We start from the raw sequence: 24,175 nt of genomic DNA on the forward strand, positions 1-24,175 counted from the left end.
CTATTCCCTATATAGTGCACTAATTTTGACCAGACCACTATGGGCCCAAAGTAGTGCACTATATAGGGAATAGAATGGCATTTGGGATTTAACCTGTGCTGAGAGCCAAAATGGCTGATGAAATGAGACACTCATTGATACATGCAATTTTGTCTAGTGTCTCACCTGCTATTACCTCCTTCTGTGACCTCATCACTATATAATTTACATCTGAGGATTTTACAGTGTGGAGCATCAATAACAGGCTTCATACAGTAAGTGGTGTAGAGAACATGCTTGGATAATTGGTAGAGTGCATGGCAAAGAGAAGAAAAAACAATTACACAAAAATACATCAGCCTAACACATTAACAGTTGATTTATAAAACATAATAGTACTTATAAGTGCTACCAAAAAGGCTATTATCTGCTTTTGTTATTCAAAATAAATCGATTTGGATCTGTAATCATACACACTTTGCATAACTAGTGACCTAGGATAGAATAGAACATTTGCAAAGCAACAAGCTGAACATTGAATGACCTTTGGCAATAATAATCATCATTAGTAACCAAAATGAATATGAACACCTCATCTTTAGACACAGTGTATTACATAACTGGCAAGGGGCAGATTCTTCCCCTATCAAATGCAATGAGGGACAATTCTATTTCTGCTCTTGTTGTCTCGCTCCTGGTGACATTTGCCATGTATCAAATGTGGCCCAGGATTAGCTCCCCCCCTACAGGGCAAATCCATTTCCTACCATGATTAATTTTAATGTTGCTTGGGATATTATTATTCACCTATTTGGTTCCGTCGGTGGCGGAGTTCCATAGCCCTGTTTATAATTCAGGTTAGGTTGCAGCAGGAAGGGCTGTTATGGCTGCGTCCCTATTGCCACCCTATTCCCTATATAGTGCACTACTATTGACCAGAGCCTTTTCTGCACTATGTAGGAAAAAGTGTGCTTTTTGGGATTCAGCCTAGGAAGATAGCTCATATACTCTCTCTCTCTCTCTCTCTCTCTCTCTCTCTCTCTCTCTGCAGACCCTGAATGTAATAAGATGGGAGAGGATTTTCTCTTCCAACAGCTCCACTGACGGAAATATTATTTGAAGGCTGCCTTATTATGAATGATCAGGTGCTCACTGGGAGCCCAATGCATTGTTGTATTACAAACCACAGAAGGTGTTCATGGAACAACAATGAATGTGAAATATGGGATGCTATTACTAACAGCAGAGCACAGGTGTAATAGCAGTGTTATTTTGAATGAAAAAGTCATCCAATTCCCTGAAAATGTAACAAAGGTTTCCCATCAATAAAACCGAACATCCATGAAAGGATGCATTAATTGATGAAATCTGGATTGTATTGTAGGATAGTATGATTAGCAGAAGTCAGCTGCATACTCCCTAAGCATGTGATGTGGAAACAAAAGATCCATAAATCTTCAGAATAAGCCTTGTAAGTACCCCAAACCCAGATTGTCATGAACACTCCAAATGATAATGCATGTGCATTTTGTCTTACTTGGAACATGTGAACAATAGCCTATGCTTAACATAGGCCACCTAACAAAAGCAAGGGACAAGAGAAGATCTCGTAGGCCACAACATAATACAGCTGTACATTCCTCTCTCTACCTGAACCCTAAATCCTCCCCCCTCTCTCCACTGCAGCAGTAATGTTGTAAACATCTATCACCGTTAGAAACATCAGCCTGAAGAATGAAATCAATAAAGGCCCTAGGTTTCTTTTTGTCACCCCAAAGTAGGCTTCTTAGTGCTAGGACGTATGAGGTCTGTGTGGTGCGCTTGACAGTTTCCTGTACCAGTGCCCCCTCCCGGGCCCAGGGCTCAGGGCAGCGCTACACCTCTTTTCTGCAGCAGCATCCCAAATGGCATCCTTCCCTATATACTGCACTACTTTTGACCAGGGCCCTTAATGCAATATGTAGAGAATAAGGTGCCATTTGGGATGCAGATTGAGGTGGTTTCATTAAAGCCATCTTGGGAGGAGGTCTGTTTTTTAGGCTACCTACAGCCATAGGTGGCAGTGGCCATAGAATGACTCCATCACTGGGGCGTATGGGTTTAACCAAAAAACACTGTGCTTCAGCTGGTCTGTAAGAAATGAACAGAATCCTTTAGGGCTATGGTATCTGCAAGTCAACAAAGTCAATGGGTGAGATGGCCTCAAATGTATGAAGTCGTCATCACTGTACATGCAAGGTATGTTCTCAAGGAGAATGTTCCAGATGTTCTATCTTCGAGATTTTACTTGTCATTCAAATGATAATCCAGCAATATGAACCAGCCAGGACAATAGGAAATTAGTCTGCCCTATGAGCTGAGTCCGCCCATTTCTTTTTTTTACCTTTTCCTAATAGTATTGACTTTGCTGATACTACTTTATTGAGGGACTAAATAAATAAGACTGTGATATGCGGTTGTCTGACCTAGCTATATGAACGCACTAATTATAAGTCGCTCTGGATAAGAGCGTCTGCTAAATGGCTAAAATATCAATGTAAGTTACCTTCTTTGAGCAATCAGGCTGTAGAATACTGCCCAGGGTGTCTGGCAGAGTGAAGAAGGGTGTTTCTAATTTCAATGCAGCTTTTCTATGTCAGAAGGAGTCAACACCTCTGCCAATTCCACTAGTCAAGCCTTTAGAGAGGGGAAACAAACAAAGGCACAGTTGTGGAGCATAACAATGTTTGCAATTAGGAAGCAGATTCTATTGCTTAGCAACAAACCCTGCTGCCACTATAGTGCTAAATGGATGACAGAGAGAAAACAGAGGCTGGAGATCAGAGAGGGACTGACTGACGAAGCCACAGAGGGGACTGAGAGTATCAGGAATCAAGGTAATACCCAGATGCAGACTGTCGAAGTAACACTGTTTATTGTAGCAACAGGAGCAGGCAAAGGCAGGTCAAGGCAGGCAAGTGTCGAAAATCCAGGGTAAGGCAACGGTACAGGACGGCAGGCAGACTCAGGGTCAGGGATAGGCAGGGTTCAGTAATCCAGAGGTGAGGCAAAGGTACAGGATGGCAGGCAGGCTCAGGGTCAGGCAGAAAGGTCAGGCGGGCGGGTACAGGGTCAGGACAGGCAAATGTCAAACCAGGAGGACTAGCAAAGAGAGGCTGGGAAACAATAGGAGCTGACAGGAAAAACCCTGGTAAGCTTGAACGAACAAGACGAACAAACAGACAGAGAACACAGGTATAAATACACAAGGGATAATTGGGAAGATGGGTGACACCTGGAGGGGGGTGGAGACAAGCACAAGGACCGGTAAAACAGATCAGGGCGTGACAGAGAGGACAATTTGTCACCTGACTGGGAAAAATTACCAACCTGGGCCCCCCATTGATTATGTTAGTCACTCTCATTTAGATATCATATTAATTAAAAACATTTCTCTTCACCCTATGGCAAAATTTGTCGAATCGCAGGAAATTAACTGTACAACTTAAAAAATGTATTTCCACCCTGTGGCAAAATGTGCAGAATTGCATTTTAAAATAAATTGCTAAATCTTCTGTCCGCCCATGGCAAAATGTGTAAAATTGCAGCAAACTTGCTTTAAAGGTGGAATATGTAACCTTTGTAAACACGACCAGATTCACATAAAAAAACTTTGTCATAGATCTGTCATTGTCATTGAAAGCAAGTCTAAGAAGCATCTGTTCTATATGGGTATTTCTATGCTTCCTGTTTTTAAGTTTAGTTATTGCATCTTTTACTTTTGGTTTTGCACACCAGCTTCTGCTTCAAAGAGCTTAAAATACAATATTTTGGGTTATGGAAAGTACATTTCAAAGCGGTTTAGATGATTCTCTACACTATACTTGCTTGTTTTGTCACAAACTGAAATTAAGTGAACTATTACAATTTTAGAAAACAGGCAATGGCGTAGAGATTTTCTGCATAGTGCATCTTTAAAACTGCAACATTTTCTCGAAGACCCATGGCAATTTTGGGGGGAATTGCAGGAAATGTATCCGCTGTCAAGAGTGGTTGCTCTAAAATTGCTAGGGCCAGCTATGACTGGTGTGGATGTGGGTACGCAGACCCGCCAGCTACTTCACACCACTTGAGATGAAAATAGAGAGATTTACTCAGGCATCGCTCTACCTCATAGCATAGCATCCCTAGCCACTTCATAGACCACAGTGAATCCCACAATTTGAGGGAAAGGGATGCTGCTGATGCAAAAGTAATCAAGACTCAAATAAGTTATTATAGAAAAAAAAGTCTGACAATTGTTGTCACAGTGTATAGCCAAGTACAATTCGTAGTGAGCGACATGTTCAGATAGCCTAGAGTAGACTAGGCAAGATGTAAGATGAACAATTTAGCAGCTCGCTTAGTTCAAATTGACGGACACATTTTTATTCAACATGAACAGTGAGGCAATTTCGAGGTAAGAAGTGCTTCTACTAAGCTTTGTGGAATCGTTTTAAGGTCATACCAAGAATCATTTAGCTATTTGATTTGGATTTTTAAGAACCCTTGAAGTCTAAAAAAAATATTTAAAACAATTATTATATTCACTACATGGAACAACAGATAGTCCCCCCAAAAAAATCTAAAGGAAGTTTGTTCTGAAGTGTCTGTCGGGAATTGCAATAGAACTGTGACCATGATCACAATAACTTCCAATTTCATTAACTAAATATGGCCATTAATAATTGCATAATAACACATGGCTACAACAATAATAAACTGAAGTTTTAGGCTATTTATTAAATCCGTTTGCCAGCTCCAAGTAGGCTACAGAAGTGGCACAAATTGATTTGCAATGACTCCAGTGATATCGTCATTTCAACATGTAAAAAGGCATATAAATAAATAGGCTAATTGATGGCCAACAGACGCAAAAATATAATTCTCAACATTTACTGTCAGTATATCAGTTGATAATTGACCACTGAAGTGCACGCGCGTCTTGTTGCCAAACTATTTGTTTCGTTATGCGCATGTGCAACATATGAGTCGCAGTACAGAGAAGAATGAACTTTACTAGCTAGCTAGCACTCCAGTCTGGCAGCTCGGTTATATCAATATTTGACATCACATGAGAAACAAACAACATCAGGTGACAGCTGAGACAATGGACCTTGAGTTTTAATCCTGCTATTCTAGCTAACTACTTAGAGCGTTTGTCCCATTGAACATTAGCAAGCGGACTAGCGTTAGCTTGCCAGCCCACCCCAAAAGAAACATGCCTCCATTAAAATTCTGCGCGAATCTTTCGTGGTTGTTTACGGATCTGCCAGAGTTTACCCAGAGAATCTATGCTGCTGCATCGGCTGGGTTTCAGGCTGTGGAGGCGGCATGGCTGTATGACTCTGACTTACAGGAGCTCCAGAGAGTCAAGAATGCTACTGGGGTTGATGTGGTGCTGATTAACACCCCCCTTGGTAAGACAGAGAAGGGTTACTGGTGTAGCCAGCTAGCTATTATCATGTGTTGACAGCAGCCCAGGCTACTGTACTAGCTATATACATGACACAATAAATAAAAAAAATTACATTTGGAAGGAAACTCAACCTAACGTTACCTATATGTAAAAAATATGCCTCCTACTGATCCACAAGAATGTGCCACTATTTATTCTGAACATTGACTTGACAACTGTGTTTTGTAGGAGATGCTAAGGCAGGTGATCTTGGTCTGGGTGCTGTTCCTGGCAGAGAGGAGGACTTCAGAAAGGGTCTGGATCTGGCCATGCAGTACGCCAAGGCTCTGGACTGCAGGAGGTGAGAGCGACACACACATTGATTGAGAGCACAGCTCATCTGAAGCCCACTACACTATGCATCAGGTGACTGAAACAGCTTCACTGTACACCAGGGCTATTCAACGGGTGCCCCGTGGGCCAGATCTGGCCAGTTTATCAACTGTAGAATGGCCCTTTGATCAATTCTGAAAAAGAAAAATCTGCAAAAAAATGCAGAAATGTGATGTTGTTTAGTGCCAAAGGGAGCACTCGTTCAATATTCTCCAACGGGAGAATCTGTTTTCCTGTAGTCCTGCCCATTAAGTGCTGTCAATCAATGTCACCCAACATACCAGTTATAGCCAATCAGAGCTGCTAACAGGGGTACAGGGTCTGCTTGCCCACCTATCTGCACGTTCACTGCAGATGAGATCACTACACTACCTGATACAGAGTGTGCTTTGCTCTTAACTCAGCGATAAGTTAAAACACCATGGACTCAGTTATGGCTATGAAACTTTATCTGATCAACATCTAGCCTGCAACATCACTTGCTTCGTAGTCTGCTGAGCATCATCTTCTTTTGCATAATGATGTTCGGTGGCTAAGCAAGGGTAATAATGCTCTCAAGAGGGCAGCCAGTATGTGAGCTTAGGGTGGAAATGGTTGCTTTTCTCTGCAATTTCCGCCACAAGAAAGCCAACCGGTACAGTGCCTACAGAAAGTAATCACACCCCTTTTTCCACATTTTGTTCTTACTCTTAAAATGGATTAAATTAGCATTTTTGTCACTGCCCTACACATAATACCCCATAATGTCAGTGGAATTATTTTTTTTTAGACATGTTTACATTCTGGGGGACAATAAAAGGACACTCTAAAATATGCAATTTTATCCAACCGGCCTCACAACCATAGACCACGTGTAACCACGACAGCCCTGGACCTCCACATCTTCACCTGCGGGATCGTCTGAAAACAGCTACCGGGACAGCTAATGGACCTAAGGAGTATTTTTGTCTGTAATAAAGCCCTTTTGTGGGGAAAATCATATTTTGATTGACTGGGCATGGCTCCACAGTGGGTCAAACTGTCTCCCAAGTGGGTGGGCCTATGCCCTCCCAGGCCCACCCATGGCTGCACCCCTGCCCAGTCATGTGAAATCCATAGGGCCAAATAAATGTATTTAAATTGACTGTTTTCCTTTACAGAGTTAGTTCATAGAAAGTCAGACATTTTTGCATGTTGCGATTTCTATTTTTGTTAAGTGGGCCGACTATTAGGGGATCCTGCCATAAAGTAAAGTGTGTTGGTATTTATAACCTTTTCATAAATTAAATGTTTCCTCAGGATCCACTTGATGGCTGGGAGGGTACCTGTGGGGGCGGACCGAGCTACCATTGCCGTGGAAATGGAGGACACCTTTGTACAAAACCTAAAACATGCTGCCGATGTCCTCTCAAATGTGAATCTCCATTAAAGGGGCTTTTTAGTCCAGGACTAAGTTTAATATGTGTCTGGCCCATAGTGTTTGTAATAAGGAGTCCCGGTTTGTGTTGTGCTTTTCTCTCAGGAGGGCATCACTGGCCTGATTGAGCCCATCAACACACGGATAACAGATCCCAGATATTTCCTGGACAGTCCACATCAGGGTAACGGCTAGTGATGCTTTTCCATGGCAAGTTAGCCTGGGAATGAAAACTTATTGAAACGTAGCATCATTACCAGGCTTTAGGCGTTTCCCTATAAAGACAAGCAATCAAAATGAAGACTTACAGTATTTAAATGTGTATTTGTGAACCAATGTCAACATTCACTGCACAAGTGGAATTGTATTACTTATACTGTTTAACCTATTTGAATAATCTTTCACACTAGCGGCTGCAATCCTGCAGAAAGTTGGCCACCCAAATATTAAACTACAGATGGTAAGTAGTACATTCGTCAGTTAATCTTGATGAAGAACAATGCCATTAATAGGGCTAGGTAACATTTTATTACCTAGTCTACTTCCATCAGATCCTAGCTTGGCCAGTGGTCCAAGATCTCTTTGTGTTAACATCATTGCTCATTGTTTGGTGTAACAAGGAGTTGGCATGATGGTTAAACAGATCTTTCTCTCTGTTTGGAACTAATGGTTTAGATACACACCGAGCAATTATTGAGTCAAACTTTTAGGCAGTGGCTGAGCCAGACAAACATACAGCCAGAAGACAGAACAACAAAACATCTTGTTTGTTTGTGTCCCACTAGACATAATATTTTGTTCTAGGAAGCGACTTGCCTGTTGCAAAAAGTGTCTGTCTCTTGGGAGAACCTATCCTAGTTTGTATTCAGTAACCTGAGAATTCCCTCAGCTTTAAGGCAGTTTGTAATAGGGAGAGGTTCTTCAAATCCCTGTAAATTCTACTGCTTAAATCTTACTGACAGAAGCCATCTTGTGTCCCTCTGTGTGCTGCAGGATGTCTTCCACTGGCAGATAATGGACAACAACTTGACACAGAACATACACAAATATTTCCCTCTCATCGGTAAGTGGTGTTGTTTGTGATACTGATACAGATAGCAAGTTACACAGGAAACAAACATATTAGTCCATACCAACAGCAGCAAATTGGGCACATCAGATGGTGTCCAAGCATCCATGTTCACATGATTGACCTATGATAGTTGTAGAAAATGTTATTACTTTAATGGTGATGAAATATCAATTTTCATTCTCTTTTACAGGTCACATCCAGATAGCCCAGGTGCCCGGCAGGAACGAGCCAGACAGTGCAGGAGAACTTAACTTCCCATATCTCTTCAGTCTACTGGAGGAGATGGGTTACCAGGGATACATCGGCTGTGAATACAAACCACTAGGTGGGATCCATCCCAAATGGCACACTATTGACCAGGGCCCTAGTCAAAAGTAGTACACAATGTAGGAAATATGATAGCATTTGGTACTCTGAACTACCTTTAGGTTGCGTTTACACAGTCAGCCCAATTCTGATACTTTATCCAATCAGATCCTTTCCCGAGCTGACTTGATTTGTCAAAATACCAATTAGTGAAAAAAAGGGCTGGCTGTTTAAATACAGCCTAAGTTGCCCTGGGACTACAGTTCAATTCACTGTTACAACATTATAGATTGAAGTGAGGCAAGAACCAGTTTAATATTCATGATAATGGCATTGTGTGTTAACAGTTGATACTTATTTCAGGCTCTACAAATGAAGGTCTTGGTTGGGTGAAAGATTACTTGAAGCGCAACAGGTGATTGCTGAGAGGACCACGCATGCAAACGTTTGCCAGTACCAGCCTTTCCATAGAGGCAACAGTCATCACTGATGAGTCTTATTTCAACTCAGATAAACAGTTCATTATTGTGAAATGGGCTTATTAAACAGCAGGCTAAACACTTGACTGACATAGCTCTTATTGATGTTTCGACTAAGAATGTGGTGAGAAGCAGTATGATTAGAGAATTTATTTGCAATTGTCTTTTTGTACAATAAAGTCCTGTGTTGTACCCACACTCTCCACTCTACTCCCAGTCCCAATGTTGCACAACACCCACATACACTAGTACCATACATCTGTCAAGTTCGTTAACACACTTGAATACACCATAAGGTTTATTGTAGCATGTCATATGTACACGTTTCAGAATGCCTATACTGTTGACATGCATTATTCAATATCCAGTGTTCTTACCTTCAAAACAAAGACACATTGCCTTGCTCAGAAATCCATTATAAATATCCAAATCCTTCATTACTTTTTAATAAGGAACTTCATACAATATTTGGTTTCCTTCATTTTAAATGTGTGCAAACTTAAGTCTTATGGTATTGTAATGACATTGCAAAACTGGTGTGTTATTACGATGTTGTACACAAGCTGGATCCTCTATGCGTAAAAATACCAGCTATACACTCAACCCTGTCAGAATGTAGCTAGTAGGTAGTCCAATTGCAATTTCCATAGATTCCACTTGCAATAATAATAATACTGCCCTGATCGCATCATTAAGAAATAAAACAAACTAAGGCACTTCAGGATGAAGATCTGCCCAACTGCCATCAGGTTTGACACTTATAGGACACAATGGGAAGAAGAAAAAAATCAATTACCCAATATTACTGAAACGGCAGCAATCTTTCCCCTCTGCAGAAGACAATTGCTGTGGTGATCTTGAGAATCTATTCCTAGACTTTGGCACGGCACAGTATCCAAGAGGGAAACACCTTATTTCCTTCATTCATATGATTTGAACACCTACAACTATAAATGGTTTACAAGTTGGAGAATTAGGTCTAATTTACCAACACTTGGTTGCACAATACAGACTTGTTTACAGTCCAATTCACAGGTCGGGGAATGAGATCCACTTCAGGTAAGATTTCTACTGTACATGTATGGTGGATGATCTCTGATCTGAAGTAGAGAGGCATCAGCCGAACGACAAGCTGAATGGGAATGTAGCCTAGCGGTTAAGAGCATTGGGCCAGTAACTGAACGGTCACTAGTTCGAATCCACAAGCCGACTAGGTGACAAAAATCTGCTGATGTGCCCTTGAGCAAGGCATTTAACCCTAAATGCTCCTGTAAGTCGCTCTGGATAAAAGCCTGCTAAATTACAAAAATGTTGTGCCATAGTACATACAGTACTATGGCATTAGATCATACTAGCCTGAAAGTCTCACCCCCTTTCCATTCTACCATACCACCACTAACCTCTAAATCAATGAGTAATAGGCTCATGTTGCCATTGAAAATTGGGGCAAATTGCATAATCTCTGGTGCACTGTTCAGCGCAAAAAGCACGTCTTCTTCAGTTCAATTCTGTAATTATGAAGTAGTGACAGCTAAAGAGCATTGTTACAGTAAGTGCCCTCTGTCTGCGAGGATCAATGTCCACTGCAGGAGGCAACCCTACCTGCATGTACATAATTATCTCAAATACCTTGACACCGGTACCCCCTGAAAATTATTTGTTTTTCATATCTTACTTTTTAAATTTTAATTTAATCGCCGATAGCTGACACCCGCATAGCTGATGTTTTAGCGGCGTCAGAAGTGTAACTGCGTACGTTGGAGCTGTCAAAATCGGTGAGCAGCTGTTCTTGATCATTGTCACGAATCCACACCCGTCGCACTCATGTTAGTTCAGAACGAGAAAGTGTAGGCTACATACTAATTCACCTAAATAATGAGTATTCTTATCAGCCTTATTAAGGTGTACTTTACGTCTCACATTCTTATGTTCAAACTTGTAAACAAGGCTCCATGGAATTTCTCAATGCAATGTCATGCAGCCAATGGCAAAGTCCACTTTAGGTACAGTGTCTTTGGAAAGTATTCAGACCCTTTTACTTTTTCAACATTTTGTTACATTACAGCCTTATTCTAAAATGGATTACATTTTTACAATCCTTCTAAATCTACACAAAATACCCCCATGAAAAAAACGAAATCAAGTTTCTAGAAAAGTTTGCAAATGTATTACAAATAAAAAACCTTACATAAGTATTCAGACCCGATACTATCGCCCTATGATCATCCTTGATGTTTCTACAACTTGATTGGAGTCCACTTGTGGTAAATTGAATTGATTGGACATGATTTGGAAAGCCACACACTTGTCTATATAAGGTCCCACAGTTGACAGTGCACGTCAGAGCAAAAACCAAGCCATTAGGTCCAAGGAATTGTCCGTAGAGCTCTGAGACAGGATTGTGTCGAGGCACAGATCTGGGGGAGGGTACCAAAACATTTATGCAGCTTTGAAGGTCCCCAAGAACACAGTGGCCTCAATCAATCTTAAATGGAATTAGTTTGAACCACCAAGACTCTTCCAAGAGCTGCCCCCCCGGCCAAACTGAGCAACCTGGGGAGAAGGCCCTAGGTCAGGGAGGTGACCAAGAACCCGATGGTCACTGACAGAGCTCTAGAGTTCCTCTGTGGAGATGGGTTAACCTTCCAAAAGGACAACCATATCTGCAGCACTCCACCAATCAGGCCTTTATGGTAGAGTGGCTAGACAGAAGCCACTTCTCAGTAAAAGGCACTTGGAGTTTGCCAAAAGGATTCTCTGAAAAAGATTCTCTGATTTGATGAAACCAAGATTGAACTCTTTGGCCTGAATGCCAAGCGTCACATCTGGAGGAAACCTGCCACCATCCCTACGGTGAAGCATGGTGGTGGCGGCATCATGCTGTGGGGATGTTTTTCAGCGGCAAGGACTGGGAGACTAGTCAGAATCGAGGCCAAGATGAACGGCTCAAAGTACAGATTCTTGATGAAAAGCGCTCTGGAGCAGGTTAGGACCTCAGACTGGGGCGAAGGTTCACCTTCCAAAAGGAAAACGACCCTAAGCACACAGCCAAGACAATGCAGGAGTGGCTTCAAGACAAGTCTCAATGTCCTTGAGTGGCTAGAGCCCGATCGAACAGCTCTGGAGAGATCTGAAAATAGCTGTGCAGCAACGCTCCCCATCCAACCTGACAGACCTTGAGAGGATCTGCAGAGAATGGGAGGAACTCCCCAAATACAGGTGTACCAAGCTTGTAGCGCCATACCCAAGAAGACTCGGTGCTGTAACCGCTACCAGTACTCACTCCTCAAAGTCATGAGTAAGGGGGCTGAATACTTACGTAAATGTGATATTTCAGTTTGACATTTTTTAATAGCAAACATTTCTACAAACTTGTTTTTGCTTTGTCATTATGGGGTATTGTGTGTAGATTGATGAGGGAAAAAAAATATTTAAAACATTTTAGAATAAGGTTGTAACATATGAAAATGGGGAAAAAGTCAAGGGGTCTGAATACTTTCCGAAGGCACTGTATAATGCCAGGAGCCACTTGTGGATTTGACAGTTCTAACGCCGTTTCACCTCCGACACCACCAAAACAACAGCTATGTGGATGTCAGCTAAAGGGGATCTGATTTAATAGAGCCCTTCATGTGCTTCAAAGCTAGTTCGTTGCTACATCAATTTTTGGACATCTAAAGTAATGATGTATTCCCATTGATTCTTAAAGAATATAACTTAGTTCAACTGCGGTACCTTATCAGAACAAATATAATCTTATTTTACTCCAATGCTTGTAAACAATGTAAACAAACACTGTACACCCTCAAAACAAGTTAAACTATAATTTTGATACCAATTTTTCCAGGCACATCCCTCAGCTTTTAACCAAAACACAGGCCGGGTGACACAGGCAGGTAAGGTCGTATCTTTAAAGGGATGGTGCAAGATTTTTGCAATGTCAGATGCCATTTCTATGTCTCTGCGTGCAGTTTGAAGGAAGTTGAAGGTAGTTTTTGCGAGCCTAACTAGCGTCAGCGCAACTGGAAGTCTACAGGTACAGCTTCATTGCCAAAATCTTGCACTATCCCTTTAACAATAGTGTGTATCTTTTCTCCCAGTGGTAAATTGCACAGGAAGCTTTGACATGTGAACTCTTTGATTCGCTGATTTAGCACATTTCAACAATAACATCCTTTTTTGTGTCCCACATGCCAAGACGGCTTATAAATGAAGCCGTCTGTCTGGAACTACACCTCCCAGCAGCCTGTTTCTCTGTGGCCCACCTGGCCCTGATTGGCCCTCCAGGCCTACAGCAGGCCTGTCCACAAGTTGTAGCAGGCTGTGTTGATCAGACTCCAGGTGATGGTGCATGGACACCAGCTGGGGCGAGGGGCTGTTCCTAGGCTGCGGTTGGGATGGCAATGGCTCCCTAAATACAACCTTGAGGCTCTGGAGGGGGTGGGAGGAGGGGGCAAAATAAAGTTCAATTGAAAACAATGTCATCTCACCTTATAGCTTATAAGGAATTCATATAGTGCAGCTATAGAATGCTATAAAGAGCATAACAATGGGAAGACATCACAATGACTCACCGTTTTTCCTGCCTGATTTTCAAGGAAGACCAGAACAAAGCAGTCAGTGAATTTCTGGTTCAGGACAGCCTGAAAGAAAGAAGGTAACGGCAGAGCTGTTCATTTCAAGCTATAATGACTTACAATTCTATCTCCCCCTATTCCCCACAGTATATTTCCATCCCCCCCATTCCCCACAGTATAACTTTGAACAAAAATAGGTGACTGACTACAGTTAATGGGATCTTGTGTTTGAACTATTTATAGTCTTTTGCTCTCTGGGACAAAAAAGGAATAGTGTGTGACTGATGTTTGCTAGGGAGGGAAGGGCAGGTTGAGTTTACGTCACCATGTACAGTACTAGGGTAGAACATCTTCAGAAGAGAAGTAGTGAGGGGGATGTTCTTTTGATCTCAAGTCTCCCAATTACCAAACTAAGTAGTGACTAACCTCTTGACACAGACAATTATTCCCCATAAGACTCCCATAATCTCCTTTGAGAGCCGCATTTCACATTTCACAACGCTTAAACCCTTCTTCCAAACTGCAGAGGTCTCTCAATTTTAGATTTTTTAATATACAAATTTTTTCCTTCTTCACATTCAAATTGTTCTCGCTTTCCCCTGTCACAAATAAAAGTTAGAAGCCTGAGAGAAACGTTAGAAAAGTTCAAGGGTACTTGCGGCATTTCCTGATAGCGGATTAGTCCATAAGAACTTAACAAGATCACCTCCAAAATTCATTGAAATCAAATAGGGTATGTAGGGATGGAATTCATTATAGGATATTACACAGAAGGCTACAGTATATTTCTTGAATAGATATCGTATATAAACAGTGGAGTCCAATGACAGAGCTATAGGAACTTTGATACAGGCACCCATGCTAATAACAACGTCTGCAGCTCAAGGAGCTGATTTTGATGTTGTTGCATGCAGTCTCAAGATACAGTTTGACTTGAAGCGGATGCAATCACAATGAATGTGAAGGAGAAAACGGGATAATTAATTTGCTTAGCGGGGTGCTTTCCCCTGTTTCTCTACATTATATTCTGCTGGAGATACAGCAGCGGGTGGTGCTCTGCTGTATTCCTATGTATGCAAAGTGTGTACATACTCCATATGGAGAGGACAGCTCTAGTTTAGTGAACAAAGCACCTCTTAATTTACTGGAATGGTAGTGTTCAGTAGGGAGAAAGGTTTTGCTACCTTTTCCATTGCAGATTTTGTTACGTGTGCTCTACTGAACATGACCTTGATTTAGTGGTGGTTGAGCTCTGAAAGCCGCACTCTGAAACCCATTTTGACGAGCAATTTTAATTGTAGTGTAATTGTGGACAAAGTGCTGTAGGGTGTTGTAGTTTTTACACTGAACAAAAATATAAATGCAACATGTAAAGTGTTGGCCCCATGTTTCATGAACTGAAAGAAAGAAAGAAGTTTTCCATATGCACAAAAAGCTTATTTCTCTCAAATTTTGTGTACAAATTTGTTTACATCCCTGTTAGTGAGCATTTCTCCTTTGCCAAGTTAATCTATCCACCTGACAGGCGTGGCATGTCAAGAAGCTGATTAAACAGCATGATAATTACACAGGTACACCTTGTGCTGGGGACAATAAAAGACCACTCTAAAATGTGCAGTTTTGTCACACAACACAATACCACAGATATCTCAAGGTTTGAGGGAGCATGCAATTGGCATACTGACTGCAGGAATGTCCAATAGATCTGTTGCCAGACAATTAAATGTTCATTTCTTTACTATAAGCCGCCTCCAATGTTTTTTTTGAGAAATTGGCACCTAGTCCAACCGACATCACAACTGCAGACCACGTGTATGGTGTTGTGTGATTTGCTGATCAGCGGTTTTCTGATGTCAATGTTGTGAACAGAGTGCCTCATGGTGGCGGTGGGGTGATGGTATGGGTAGGTATAAGCTACGGACAACAAACAATTGCATTTTATTGATTGCGATTTGAATGTACAGAGATATGTGACGAGATCCTGAGGCCCATTGGTGCCATTCATCCGCCGCCGTCACCTCATGTTTCAGCATGATAATGCGCGGCCCCATGATGAAAGGATCAGTACACAATTTATGGAAGCTGAACATTTCCCAGTTCTCCATGGCCTGCATACTCACCAGACATGTCACCCATTGAGCATGTTTGGGATGCTCTGGATCAACGTGTACGACATCGTGTTCCAGTTCCCGCCATTATCCAGCAACTTCGCACAGCCATTGAAGAGGAGTGGGACAACATTCCACAGGCCACAATCAACAGCTTGATCAACTCTATGCTTTTTCTGATCCACACCCCTAACTTTTGTTAAGGTATCTGTGACCAACATGACTGTATTCCCAGTCGTGAAATCCAGAGATTAGGCCTAATGAATTTATTTAAATGAACTGATTTCCTTATGTGAACTCAGTAAAATATTTGAAATTGTAGCATGTTGCATTTATATTTTTGTTCAATATATATGTTTTTGTAGTGTTTATATCTGTATATATGTTATATTAGTGGTTTTGTTCTTACCAGATACTGAATGCCACTCTGGTCAAAGTGTCGGCAGCTCTGAGGGAAGCGAGTCAGCGGCACTTTGATCAGACTCTGGTACCAGCTGGGACTCATGGTCAAGAAACAATCCTGTGGGAACAGAGATAGAGGACACAAAGCCTTGAAAGAAAGCCTTGAAAGAAAGATGGAGGCCTGGGTCACACAGTGCTAAATGCTCTCACAGTGTTGTCATGACGTTGAGGGCAACGTTTCGAACCAAAGATCTTAACTAGAGACAAACAAATGCTTTACCCTGACCAGTTACCACCCAAATTCAAACCAGCACCAGCTACATAAGTCCTACTATTGGAGGAACAATGAGCCTACACACTGAGAAAAGGATACATCAGGAATCAAGTTAAAGATCTTTCAAAGACTTCTAGATATTCCCTTGCAAATTAAAAAATGGCCAAATAGTACACACCAATTACTCAATTGGCTTTGAATCTAACATTGCTTGGCTGACAATCAGTGATTCCCTGGCATACATCTATGAATAGCAGAAAATGAGTAGGGAAGAGGAACGGAACACAAGGCAGCGGTTGAGCTGTAGGGAGATTTCCAACGGCGACCTCTGCAATGCTGCAGAGCCTACTCAGTTCTCACAGTCCATACTTCACTACATTCTTAATCTGTGTTCAGATCACTGACTGTGAAATTTCCATTCCACTTCTTCTTTAACATGGACATATAAATAGGATGTTTGGGTTTTTAATTAGGACTTTTCTGTTGATAAATGCAGAGATCCCTGTGGGAAAGACACAGCTAGTTTGAAGAGCACAGCGTTGATTAAGATACATAACTATCTCTTTGAAGAGGGCAGCTCTCTACTGTAGCTATACCACCACACTAAAATAAAGAGCACATCTTTGATTAAAGAATAATAAGGCATATAACTATCTTAGAAAAAGGGTAGCTCTCTACTATAAACCATTGTCTTGTCCCAAATGGCACCCTTTTTCCTATATATGTAGCCTAATGTTTCTGATCTTTGCTTCTAAGCACTCTTGCTTTGAAATTCATCTCAATAGTCATTCTCAATAGTAACTGCCGTCCTTTACTTGTTCTTGAAATTCCAAACATTGGAAGACCACTGAGAAATGTTGTGAACCAAAGCAGCGTTTAGCTACAGCTGTATCCCATATGGTACCCTATTCTCTATATAGTGTACTACTTTTGACCACAGCCCTATGGGCACTGTTAAAAAGTAGTGCACTATATAGGAAATAGGGCATCACTTTGGGAAGTATCCATGCTAACATCCTCCTCAGAATAAAGACCTTCTGCACTTTGAGAAGCTTCAACCTCATGGTAGATTAGATCATTTTTTATTTAATAATGAAAGAGACATAATTTAAATGAATAGTCACTAGCCAAGGGTATCATCAGACACATTGCACATTCCATTTGTAGTTCAATTTGGTTTGAAATTGATTTGACGCTGTGGATTTTCTAGATTTGCTTATCACATGTAGGCAGAGTAGACCTCTGGGAGTGGAGAGTTATCCCCTTGGTGTGAACAGCATGTAGACTTCTGACGTGCCCAGAGGGGTTAGGGGTATAAAACTAACTCACAGGCCGCATCCCAAATGGTACCCTATCCCCTACATAGGCTCTGATCAAAAGTAGTGCACTATGGGCCATGGTCAAAAGTAGAGCACTGTATAGGGAATAGGGATGTAACCGCAGCAGAGTAGGCAGCGCAGCGCGGCAGAGTAGGCAGCGCAGCGCGGCAGAGTAGGCAGCGCAGCGCGGCAGAGTAGGCAGCGCAGCGCGGCAGAGTAGGCAGCGCAGCGCGGCAGAGTAGGCAGCGCAGCGCGGCAGAGTAGGCAGCGCAGCGCGGCAGAGTAGGCAGCAGGTAGCTAGCTAGTAGGTAGCTATCGCCTTTCAGAAGATGATTTCAACCTAGAAATGGAGTGGATGATGCAACAGTTTGTTATGGATGAAACCTATGGGAATCATCAAAATAAAGCATCTACATTCAGTCTTCAGCAGGACTGATGCAAATCCTGCAGCTCTGTGGGGACTCACAACACAACAGAGATATGACAGAGGATCAAGAAAAACCCAATGGAACCACACACAACACATATCTATGTAACACCTCATACTGCACATAGCCAAATCCTAATACACATCATCACAATTCAGATACACTGTATGCATAGACATGTTTCCCAGCTGTGCTGTGTCAGGATAACGCCTGTGTGGTTATTATAGGGAGGATACGGCTCTTTTCTCTACCTGACGCACCATAAGGGATGAGCTGAGTGCACAGTGGGAAGGCTGTTAGACCTGGAGGAGCTGTCAGTCAGAGTGAGCAGCCCAGGAGCCCACAACCACTGGCTCAGGGGAAGGTATGAGGGCTTTTAGAGATAGCTTGTGATTATAATGATTCCTTTCTCCATGGATGACGAGCCGCGTTTCTCTCCTCTCCAACGCCATGCACATGCACCTCTGATTATCACCGTCATCTAAGGATGCTTTGTTTCTCTCCTCTCCAACACACACAGATGCAAGCCTCTGTGATTATGAGGCTCTCGGTCTCCTCGAGTAGGCAGAAGTGAGCAGGCCTGGTCCACCCTCCTCCTCTACTGACTAGGAGGGCATTAACCTTGAATACCATCTCCACGAGAAGCCACCCGCCCACCAGACATTTGGAAAATCAGATGCATAGTTGCTCCAACCATGGTGTAATTGGAGCAGGGTACTTTAAACTGAGTATAATGAAGAATAATTTAAATGATTGGAGCTCTCAAGAAGGGCCATAGGGATCTTTATTTTACAAAACCAACAAGTGGAGGCTATATGGGTAGCATCAGTAACTAACTATTGAATTGAAGTGGCCAGAGTTCAGGTGGGCCTCCACTCTTTAGGAAACAAAGGAAAGGATGGGGGCTCAACAACGAAAACAATCATGAGAATGGCTTATCAAGAAAAACTTCCAAAATACTAATTCCAGGTAAAAGGGAGTTGGAGATTGATCTATTTTACTTTGTTGAGTGCTCCAACTCCTTTCTACCTGGAATTAGTCCTTTTTAACTTTTTCTTGATAAACCCTTCTCATGATTCTCTGGATTGAAGCGCTGTTTAATTATTGTAGAAGGGATTATCTGTTTTCAGTAATTTACTGCTGTTACCTAAATAAAATGTATCCATCTAACAAGCACAACTTTAATGGGTAGTCATTTAAAAGGATACAAGACTAACAGGAAACTCTAGTCAATGCTACAGCACTGACAAGATACATGCTTATCTACCTGCAGAGGAATTTATCCAAATCCAATCACGACTGGAACACAATAACCTAATATGGACATGGCATGACACTGGAAATTAGGCTATTGCATCTAATACGTGTACACCTGACTGGAACCATCCAATCTCTCTGAATGGAGGCACAATCCAATCAACGACCGGATGTGTTTTAATAATAGGTGTAGTAGGCTCAATAATTATGCTGTATGTGTACAGTAGAGTGTGCTGATTGGCTTTTGAGATTCTTCCTCAACAGAGAGACGAGCGAACAGAGCAGCATGCTATAGAGGTGCCTGCTGCCAAATCAACACAGGAGCAGGATAATAGGGGCCATACAAACAGGACCTGAGAAAGACATGTTTCGTCATAATAGTCCAACTCTAATTAACTTCAATGGGAAGTGCATTTGAAAAATAGAGAGTCTGTTGCAGGGTAAAGCAATGGAATGAGAGTGAAGAGAGAGAGAAAAAGAGAACAAGAGAGATCTTAGCTGTGGTCTTCAGACGTGCAGGTGTACGGTCTGACCTTCCGATGGTTTGTTGGTTTGTATGTTAAACAAGGTTGCTACTAATCCATGCGATTCATAACGGGCGCGGTCCCAAACGAAAACAACCACGACCTAGAGCGATCACACCGATGATTGAGTTAAATACTTTATAAACTACACACGCTGAAAACAAACAAAACTTCTACAGCACACACAATCAAACTGTCGCGCCACTCAAGAGCCCCTCCCCAAAGAGCTGAACGAGCGCTCTTTATTTCCTCCTTCCTTACTGCTCATGCGCTCTTAAAGTGGCAGCGCATGGTGAAGGCGCCGTGCAGATTTCACCACAAGGTGATGTGGTCTGAAGTGGTGAGGTGAGATGGTCTGTGGTGGTGAGGTGGTCTGTAGTAGTGAGGTGAGATGGTGTGGTCTGAAGTAGTGAGGTGAGATGGTGTGGTCTGTAGTAGTGAGGTGAGGTGGTGTGGTCTGAAGTAGTGAGGTGAGGTGGTGTGGTCTGTAGTAGTGAGGTGAGGTGGTGTGGTCTGTAGTAGTGAGGTGAGATGGTGTGGTCTGAAGTAGTGAGGTGAGGTGGTCTGTAGTAGTGAGGTGAGGTGGTGTGGTCTGAAGTAGTGAGGTGAGGTGGTCTGTAGTAGTGAGGTGAGATGGTGTGGTCGGTAGTAGTGAGATGAGATGGTGTGGTCTGTAGTAGTGAGGTGAGGTGGTGTGGTCTGTAGTAGTGAGGTGGTGTGGTCTGAAGTAGTGAGGTGGTGTGGTCTGAAGTAGTGAGTGGAGGTGGTCTGTAGTGGTGTGGTCTGTAGTAGTGAGGTGAGGTGGTGTGGTCTGTAGTAGTGAGGTGAGATGGTGTGGTCTGAAGTAGTGAGGTGAGATGGTGTGGTCTGAAGTAGTGAGGTGAGATGGTCTGTAGTAATGAGGTGAGTTGAGATGGTGTGGTCTAAAGTATTGAGATGAGGTGGTGTGGTCTGGAGTAGTGAGGTGCGGTGGTCTGTAGTAGTGAGGTGAGGTGGTGTGGTCTGAAGTAGTGAGGTGAGGTGGTCTGTAGTAGTGAGGTGAGGTGGGGTGGCATGTAGTAGTGAGGTGAGTTGATCTGATGTAGTGAGGTGGTGTGGTCTGAAGTAGTGAGGTGAGGTGGTCTGTAGTAGTGAGGTGAGGTGGGGTGGCATGTAGTAGTGAGGTGAGTTGATCTGAAGTAGTGAGGTGGTGTGGTCTGAAGTAGTGAGGTGAGGTAAGGTGGTGTGGTCTGAAGTAGTGAGATGAGTTGGTGTGGTCTGTAGTAGTGAGGTGGTCTGTAGTAGTGAGGTGGTCTGTAGTAGTGAGGTGAGGTGGTCTGTAGTAGTGAGGTGAGATGGTGTGGTCTGAAGTAGTGAGGTGAGATGGTCTGTAGTAATGAGGTGAGATGAGGTGGTGTGGTCTGGAGTAGTGAGGTAGTGTGGTGTCTGTAGTAGTGAGTTGAGGTGGTGTGGTCTGTAGTAGTGAGTTGAGGTGGTGTGATCTGTAGTAGTGAGTTGAGGTGGTGTGGTCTGTAGTAGTGAGTTGAGGTGGTGTGGTCTGAATAGTGAGGTGAGGTGGTGTGGTCTGAAGTAGTGAGGTGGTCTGTAGTAGTGAGGTGGTATGTAGTAGTGAGGTGAGGTAGTGTGGTCTGTAGTAGTGAGGTGATGTGGTGTGGTCTGAAGTAGTGAGTTGAGGTGGTGTGGTATGAAGTAGTGAGTTGAGGTGGTGTGGTCTGAAGTAGTGAGGTGAGTTGGTGTGGTCTGAAGTAGTGAGGTGAGGTGGTGTGGTCTGAAGTAGTGAGGTGAGTTGGTGTGGTCTGAAGTAGTGAGCTGAGGTGGTCTGTAGTAGTGAGTTAAGGTGGGGTGGCATGTAGTAGTGAGGTGAGGTGATCTGAAGTAGTGAGGTGAGGTGGTGTGATCTGAAGTAGTGAGGTGAGGTAAGGTGGTGTGGTCTGAAGTAGTGAGATGCTGTGGTCTGTAGTCGTGAGGTGGTCTGTAGTAGTGAGGTGAGATGGTGTGGTCTGTAGTAGTGAGGTGAGGTGGTCTGTAGTAGTGAGGTGAGGTGGTGTGGTCTGTAGTAGTTAGGTGATGTGGTGTGGTATGTAGTGGTGAGGTGAGTTGGTGTGGTATGTAGTGGTGAGGTGAGGTGGTGTGGTCTGAAGTAGTACGGTGAGTTGGTGTGGTAGGTAGTGGTGAGGTGAGTTGGTGTGGTATGTAATGGTGAGGTGAGGTGGTGTGGTATGCAGTGGTGAGGTGAGGTGGTCTGAAGTAGTGAGGTGAGTTGGTGTGGTCTGAAGTAGTGAGGTGAGTTGAATTCTCAGAAGGCAGCCCAACTTCCGTCCTCTTTTCACGCAAATGACGGGGATTTGGGCCTGTTCCCGGGAAAGCAGTATGCTCTTCACGTTGGGCTCGTCGGACTCATTAAAGAAAGAAAAAAAGCTTCTGCCAGTTTGTGGTGAGTAATCGCTGTTCTGACATCCAGAAGTTATTTTCGGTCATAAGAGACGGTAGCAGCAACATTATGTACAGAATAAGTACAATTTATTTTTTGACAAACAACGCAAAAAAACAAAAAAAACACGTTTGGATAAGAGCACATAAAACGTCAGCCATCTTCTCCGGCGCCATCCCAGTTGTCAAAAGCTAACTGTTAGGCTCAAGCAGAAATCACATTTAAAAGTAAACCACAAAGCACAGGTTGAAGTCCTCCAGGAAGCCGGTCAGCCGGTATCCCTGCTGCAGGGTCATGTGACAGTCCACCAGGGACTGGTGAACCACCCGTAGGTGGAAGTCATAGCTGAATGAGTGCACATGCATCAGGCCAATCACCTTATCACACTCCTCCGTGAAGAGCATGGAGAGCTGGAGGAGAGAGGGGGACACAGTGTAGACACTCGCTAGATTTCTGTAAGGGCTGTGGGAATGGGATCGGACACACACACGGACACACACACCTCATCCAGAGGAAGAGGATCCCATGATCTACCATTCACACAATCATCTGAATTAATATCAAGCCAGTATTGGCAGTAGAATATGCACAATTCAATGTTTAATTATAAATGTTTGTGAAGTTAGGCCTAGCTCCTCTTCCTCTCTCTGCATTTCTATCCATCTCGTGTCTAATAGTAATAGCAGACCCATTACATTTGTCTACATCGGTAGGAAAACCTCCCTGCTGTTTCAGCCATTCTCAGAGCCCATTGTCTGTCTGTTTGTATCCATCCAATCTGTGGCGGCATCCACTTAAAGTGCTTCTACTCCTCTACTACCACCCCTCCTCTGTGAGAGGCTTTTGTAAGCAACTGTGATATCAATCAACTTCATAATTGTATCTTATTTAATTAAATCCAACATCAAAGCAGAGGCTTACAAAAGCATTAATGGCAAAATGCTAATGATTGAGGTGAAAGAATGGAGCATGCTGTGATTACAACACAATACGAGGAACTGCGGTTCGCAGAGGGGTGTTTGGAGGGGGATGGAGGGTAAATGCTATTACTGCTGCTGCTTTCATCTTGACCATTTGCCTGGAACAAATGCAAATAGGTCTTATCAAATCAAAGAGTCAGCGAAAAAAATCATATAACAGTGTTCATTTAATGCCAGTACTAGTCAAGAGGCATTCATTACACATCAAGAAAAAGTTATTTTCCTTTCCTTTTAAAGTCAACGTAACGAGTTGAACCTTTCACCACCGCCCTGAAGAAGTGAACGTTTTGTACCAGACTTAGCCATTTTAGTTTGTGCTAGGGCAGACACCTTCAATAAAATAAAAGCACAGAACACAGAGTACATTTCTCCAGTGGTATAGACTGTAGAAGAGATTGAAGGCTAGAACATTGCAGTAGTGTAATGTCAGAAGTCGGAACAGGCTGGTACAAAGTGGTTTAATGGTTCTGTTGGTCAGTGTTCCCCAGTGGAGATTGAGAGATCTGGAGCCTAATTAACTGAAACCTCTGACTCCTGAGCCCAAAAGACCGCTGAAGCGATTAAGGGTACAAACTGCCCTTTAGCAGTGAAGCCACAGAGATACACTATTAATAATACTATATAATGATGTTACTATTTAATCCAACACATGTATTAGGGTCCTGTTAACTGCTGGGTCAACACTGTGAATTAATTGCTCAGGCATTTACCAACTGCCATTCTGAACTAAAAACTATTTTGGTTATACCTTTCAAACTTACTTGAACGTACTAATATTCATGCTAAACTTTTCAAACTGTTCACAGGTGCTAGTAAAGAGGAAGTTAAACGTAT

The 24,175-nt window shown here is 42.8% G+C and overlaps 1 protein-coding gene and 1 long non-coding RNA gene across 2 annotated transcripts; one reads left to right on the forward strand and one right to left on the reverse strand.

The window, feature by feature from the left end:
• Positions 1-4,933: 4,933 nt before the first annotated feature.
• hyi (hydroxypyruvate isomerase) lies at positions 4,934-9,244 on the forward strand. The gene is made up of 8 exons (XM_020499402.2): positions 4,934-5,417; positions 5,645-5,756; positions 7,067-7,181; positions 7,290-7,368; positions 7,595-7,644; positions 8,178-8,247; positions 8,447-8,581; positions 8,926-9,244. The coding sequence occupies exons 1-8, from the start codon at positions 5,219-5,221 to the stop codon at positions 8,979-8,981; spliced, it is 816 nt and encodes a 271-aa protein (XP_020354991.1). The 5' UTR covers positions 4,934-5,218; the 3' UTR covers positions 8,982-9,244.
• LOC109901604 (uncharacterized) lies at positions 9,177-16,490 on the reverse strand. The gene is made up of 3 exons (XR_004202349.1): positions 16,136-16,490; positions 13,616-13,684; positions 9,177-13,472 (listed from the first exon to the last, which is right to left on the reverse strand). It is a non-coding gene; the product is annotated as an uncharacterized LOC109901604 (long non-coding RNA).
• Positions 16,491-24,175: the final 7,685 nt, after the last annotated feature.

Source organism: Oncorhynchus kisutch, linkage group LG13 (genome assembly GCF_002021735.2).
Source record: "Oncorhynchus kisutch isolate 150728-3 linkage group LG13, Okis_V2, whole genome shotgun sequence".
NCBI lineage: Eukaryota > Metazoa > Chordata > Actinopteri > Salmoniformes > Salmonidae > Oncorhynchus > Oncorhynchus kisutch.

Excerpts from the sequence above, each read along its gene's own strand:
- hyi (XM_020499402.2), top strand. The coding sequence starts at position 5,219 with ATGCCTCCATTAAAATTCTGCGCGAATCTTTCGTGGTTGTTTACGGAT. Across the intron at positions 7,369-7,594 it reads CCTGGACAGTCCACATCAGG|CGGCTGCAATCCTGCAGAAA; the intron begins GTAACGGCTAGT and ends CTTTCACACTAG. Across the intron at positions 8,248-8,446 it reads CAAATATTTCCCTCTCATCG|GTCACATCCAGATAGCCCAG; the intron begins GTAAGTGGTGTT and ends TCTCTTTTACAG.